This window comes from Lolium rigidum, chromosome 2 (genome assembly GCF_022539505.1).
Source record: "Lolium rigidum isolate FL_2022 chromosome 2, APGP_CSIRO_Lrig_0.1, whole genome shotgun sequence".
In the NCBI taxonomy this organism is placed as follows: domain Eukaryota; kingdom Viridiplantae; phylum Streptophyta; class Magnoliopsida; order Poales; family Poaceae; genus Lolium; species Lolium rigidum.
In genome coordinates, this window is record NC_061509.1 from 6,988,351 (window position 1) to 6,993,640 (window position 5,290).

General features: G+C 49.1%; 1 protein-coding gene across 1 annotated transcript; it reads left to right on the forward strand.

The window, feature by feature from the left end:
- Nucleotides 1–1,181: 1,181 nt before the first annotated feature.
- LOC124691231 (protein tfg-1-like) lies at nucleotides 1,182–4,609 on the forward strand. Its single transcript, XM_047224503.1, has 5 exons — nucleotides 1,182–1,233; nucleotides 1,395–1,580; nucleotides 2,500–2,846; nucleotides 2,972–3,113; nucleotides 4,375–4,609. Exons 2-5 carry the CDS (start codon nucleotides 1,405–1,407, stop codon nucleotides 4,418–4,420), a joined length of 711 nt encoding a protein of 236 aa, XP_047080459.1. The 5' UTR covers nucleotides 1,182–1,233; nucleotides 1,395–1,404; the 3' UTR covers nucleotides 4,421–4,609.
- The last annotated feature ends 681 nt before the right edge of the window (nucleotides 4,610–5,290 follow it).

Sequence of the window (5,290 nt, forward strand, 5' to 3'; positions counted from 1 at the left end):
CGGCGCTGTTCGAGCCCTCCCGCGCTCGAATCGGCTTCCGCCGCGGCCAAAGGCCGGCCGCCGCCGCCAGGAGTCCTACGGGAGGCCATGGCTTCGATGCGGCGCGGTGGATCTAGCGGGAGGAGCATGGGCGGAGCTGGGGCTCGCCGGATTTCGGTGGCGGTGGCGGCGGAAGAGGGAGGAGGTAGCTGCGAGGGGATGGGGCCGGCCTGCATCGACGCTCTCGACCGCCATACATGTGGTTTTCGACGGTCGAGAGCGGGGGCCTACAACGCATTTGTGGGCTGGGCCGCGCTTGCGGTGGACGTTTTCGCGCAGAAAACTGCATACCGGCCTGCACAGGGCGATGCAGGCCGGGTTTGCGGGATTGCTCTAACAGTTTCAGAACAACTGCATCATGCAAATTTGGACAGAGAAGCTTTGTGAACCAATTACACGGAACACGTAGTGATCCTTGTGCTGATCAGACATCCATACTCATCGAGCTCTCCAAATCTCGCACATGGCGGTGCAGCTATGGACCTCCGCAGCTGCACTCCCTCTTCTTCCTGAAGCTAGGAAGTTCTGCTGTCCCTGGCTGCACCCCTCGAGGCTAGTTTGCACTTTGCACTTTGCAGCGGCAAGGGAATCCCTTCGTTTTGCAATATGCAGAGTGCAGCTTGGGAAGCACCTTGCGAACGATCAAGATGGCTAGTAGCACACACCACACGGTATCGATAAACATCGATCGTTGTCACGGGATATAACGGCCCAGAGCCTTCACCACGCTTTCCTTGAGCAACGAGAGACCCGTCGGTCATTGGCGGACGCAGGGGGGGGCCGGGGGGGCCGTGGCCCACCCAGAATTCTGCCGGCCAACAAACGGCCCATGGAGAAAAGGCCCGATTCGTGGTCCTGACTCGTGAAGAAGTGAAGAATTGGAGCTGTCGTGGAGAACTGGTTGGCTCCGTGCCTCCGTCCCGATTCCCCACGCGGCCACGCCCCGACCGCCGCCGCCGCTGCTCCGCGCCTCCGCCCCCGGCGCCGCCGCTGCCCGCCGGCGGCCGGCCCCGCCCGCCCTGGACTCATGCTGCCCAGCCCGGCGCTCGCCCGCCCAGCCCCGCCGCCGCACTACCGCAGTCCGCAGAGACCGCCAGCCGTCGGTCGCCGGCCGCCGCTCTGAACGTCGAGCGCCGCCCGCCCCTGATCTTCCCAAGTGCCGAGGCCACAAGCAGTAGCAGTAGGGTGAGGCCGGTGAGTTGTGAACATTTTCTGATTTGCAGCTATTTGCCTATTTCTCTGTATGAAACTATGAATGTATGTCCCTGTGTATGTATATTCTCTGTTACTTTGTAAGTTTGTATGTTAAGAAGAACACATAAAATTACTAAATTGGTAATGTTTAAATATTTCAGTTGTGTAGAAATGAAGAGAAATAGCCAAACTGCGCTACTTTTTCAGAAACAAGCATCAAAGAAGATTGCATCTCCGGTCCAATCTGATATTGTACATGATGAAGAAGTCGAATCCGATATTGGGAGCGAGATTGACATTGAAGATACAACACTACATCCACCTTCATCCCAACAACCAAATGCAAGGTCATCTGATGCTCACTTTCTTCCACATGATCCGGGGGAAAGGATTTCTATATCAAGTTATGATGTTAATATTCAAGATGATGTTGGGAGAGGATATATCCTAAAAGGTCCATGCCAACCATATGAGCATGCTGTCGCAACAACAAAAAAGAAGGGCAAAAATCGACACTTTAGCTATGTTTGGTTTCATCACTACAATTGGCTAGAATATAGTATCGAAAAGGATGCGGCATTTTGCTTTGTGTGTTTCTTGTTCAAAGAGAGAGCTAATGGAGGTCCGGAGGAGATGCCTTTGTTAAAAATGGTTTTAGGCAAAGGTTTTTCACATTTTGGGGGTGCGCAAAAAAAATTTAGGGGTTTTTCACATCACTACAATTGTTCATTATTCATTATGCGTTTTTCACATTTTGGGGGTGCGCAAAAAAAAAATTGAGGTGTGCCCCCTCTCCAATTCTTTTCCTGCGTCCGCCACTGCCGTCGGTGTGTCCCGTCAACATCGTGGGAGATTGCCATCGACTGCTTGGTGTAGTCGCACTATCTTCTTTCACGGCGTGGCTTTCTGGGCAGGGCATCCTTGCCTGCTCTGATGCGATTGCGCTCAGCAGCCACCAAATCGACAGCCAAGTTTCTGTTATGAGACCAAGGACGATCACAACTTAGGCCAGCTACCTTTGTGCGCTAGCTCTCGGCACGATCGATGCGTTGCTCCTTCTTGTCCGCGAATATGCAAACTAGCCAGGCTTGCAGGTTGCAACGCAGAAAAGAAGCAGTCAAATATGTACTGCTCCTACTAAGCCTTGGATGCTAAGTTACTTGGGCTTGATCAATTGCTCCGGTCAACTCTGCCACCAATACTTAATATGCTCCACAGCCAAACATGACCGCCGTTTCCTTGCTCTAATCAATCTTTTTTCTTCAGGTACGACCAAGAAAACACCAAATCTGATTGTACGTTCTCGTCTTGTTCTCAGCCAACCCAATTAGTGGCCGTGGTGGTGGTACGCGGCAATGCATACGACAAGTCCACCCCGATCGCCCGAGGCGTCCATCTGGAATCTGGATACGCTCCCACCAGCAACAGCAACGGCAAGCGCAGTGCACCTTCCCGCCCGCCGCTGTCTCTTTATAAAATCATCACTCGGCTCCACGCACTACAGCTACAGGGCAAGAGACCAGCGAATAGTAGTAGCCCCCGGCCGGAGCGGAGAGGAGAGATGAGCTACTACGGCCAGCAGCAGGCGCCCGTCGGCGCGCCGCCGCAGCAAGGTACAGCTCGCTCTCCTGTCCATGGCCTCGATCCTTTCCGGCCGTGTACTGTTGCTTCTTCTTTTTGGCCGAGAGTTCAACAGAATTGACCTTTCACACATGTGGATCTTGATCCATTTCTTCAGGTTACCCGCCGCAGGGCTACCCTCCGCAGGGGTACCCGCCGCCGCAGCAGGGGTACCCGCCGCAAGGATATGGCCAGCAGGGGTACCCGCCCCAGCAGCAGCAGCAGCAGCAGCAGGGCGGGCCTTCCTTCATGCAGGGATGGTGCGTTAATTTCCGATCGAACTAATACTGCCCTCCCGTATATATGTACTAGTATACGTAGTACTCTGCTAGCTTGATAAGTTCAGGACGGGTTGTTTAGAGAACGGGAAACATACTTATTTAAGAGGATAAATCGATCGGTGATCAACCAAGGAATTCCGCCGGCGAGTGTTCCCCGCCGGTGGCGCACGGTTGCTTGGTTGGGGCCGCGACATGACGCGTGAGCTGCCTTTCAAAATTTGATCGGATTCTAGAGTCAAACGGGACACACAAATCCTACAGATCTGATTCTGATACTCCTATGCGATCAATTTCATTTACAATAATATTAAAAGAGCAGTTTCTACTCGGCATTCATACCCGAGAAAGATATCCGTAGGCTAGCCCATAAATTAGTACAGCAGAAAATCAGCAAAATAGATATCCCATCAAAACATTTTAAATGAACATTATTATCAATATCCTAATTCTGATGCTATGTGTAATTCTGTAATTGGGATTATGAGGCAGGAGTATGACCGTACATTTTGTTTTAAACATTATTCACCCATCCATTTTATAGAGCACCCATCCATTTTATAGAGCCATTTACTTGGTAATTGATCCATCGCCCTGCATGGATCGCTCCTTACTAGTCAGCATAGGTGATCATGCACAATTTTCTTTGTGATGTGATAAAACAAATCAAACTTTCGTAGGATTACAATAAGTATGACGTTGCAATCATGAGGTTTTCTATTTATGCATTTTTAGAATCCTGCTAATCAAATAGACTCATCGATTGGGTAGCATAAAATTCAGAGTGACAGTCTTATGTTCTGAGGTAGTACAAAATTCAGACTTCCCATGCCAGTTACGACCATGTTTGTACCTGTTATCTTGCCCGGTAATGCCAAAGTCAGACTTTTTTTTCTGAGACATCACATTCCATGGAAGATGCCTCCTTAGGACTTAATATTACCTTTGACGCCATAACCATTGTTTGGTGAATGAGCCTGACAGCAAGCAGTAATGCCATACCGATGCTGAAACTATAGCTGTAATTTGCAATGAAAAAATAGCAGTGGATGACCCTAATTCTGTTTTCAGAAAAACAAGATCAAGGTGGAAGAGATCCCCTACTTAGCTAGATGCTTAGATCAACCCTGATTCTGTACATATATTGTCAATATGTTGGTTATGTAGCGCCAGCTTTGTCGACTTTGAGGATACTATGTGCCATGATTCTGAATTTCTGATCTGATCATGTTTGTTGCAACAGCTTGGCCGCCCTTTGCTGCTGCTGTCTCCTGGACGCCTGCTTCTGAGAAGAAGAGAGAGACGACATGTTCAGCCTCTGTGTTGTAGAAATGCTCCACTGGGCACATTTTTCTACTCCCTGCTTGTGAACCTCTGCGATTGGATTATTCGGTTGGTGTGCATGGGATGACTATCTGGTTGAATGTAATATTCTGATATATTAGATTTTTGCAAATAATTCTGTATAATTTTATTTTCTTCTTCGTCCAGGATTTACCCAATTACTTGTGAAAAAAAACAAGAACCCTCAATCCCTCTATTTCTTAGTCCTTACCACATCGACCATTCAGCCCAACTAAAAAAACTTCATGTTTGGCATATTCATCCACATATCAAGATGCCAGCTAGCTGGCTGTCTGGCCGCAAAGAAAGCCCTGATGAAAAACTTTTGCTCACGTCTATAACTAAGGGTGTCAATGCGGGCAGGATGCGGGACTAGTGTGGAACGCCGCTTGACACCCCATCTATAACCGTTGGATATCCTCGGATCAGGAAAAACAACAACAACCCATACAAGGCCGCAGTGAAAGGACACATCGAAACCTTCTTCTCCTAGCTTACCGGGAGGGTTAGGGTTAGCCTTATGTTCTAAAGATTTTGGTCTCTCTGGGCCATGGGGATTGAGGGTGTTATGGTTAGGATTGTGTGAGCCATCAATAAGTTGGTCCCACCTATCATATAAGTGTCCATCAGATATCCAAGAAGCAAAATTTTATACCCATTTCTAGCCCATGACTTAACAGGTTCCCGCACGCAAATATTTCATGGATAGAAAGTACCCTCCAAACTCGTGTCCGAGTGGGTTGATGCCCAAAGATACTCAAATCCATGATATTATTGCCAACCTACTCAAAAAACATGGGCGGTCGAGTGCATGT

Bases quoted from the DNA above. Each gene is read 5' to 3' on its own strand.
- LOC124691231 (XM_047224503.1), top strand. From the start codon at position 1,405: ATGAAGAGAAATAGCCAAACTGCGCTACTTTTTCAGAAACAAGCATCA. The intron at 2,847-2,971 runs GTACAGCTCGCT...CCATTTCTTCAG, and splicing joins CGGCGCGCCGCCGCAGCAAG to GTTACCCGCCGCAGGGCTAC. The intron at 3,114-4,374 runs GTGCGTTAATTT...TTGTTGCAACAG, and splicing joins CCTTCCTTCATGCAGGGATG to CTTGGCCGCCCTTTGCTGCT.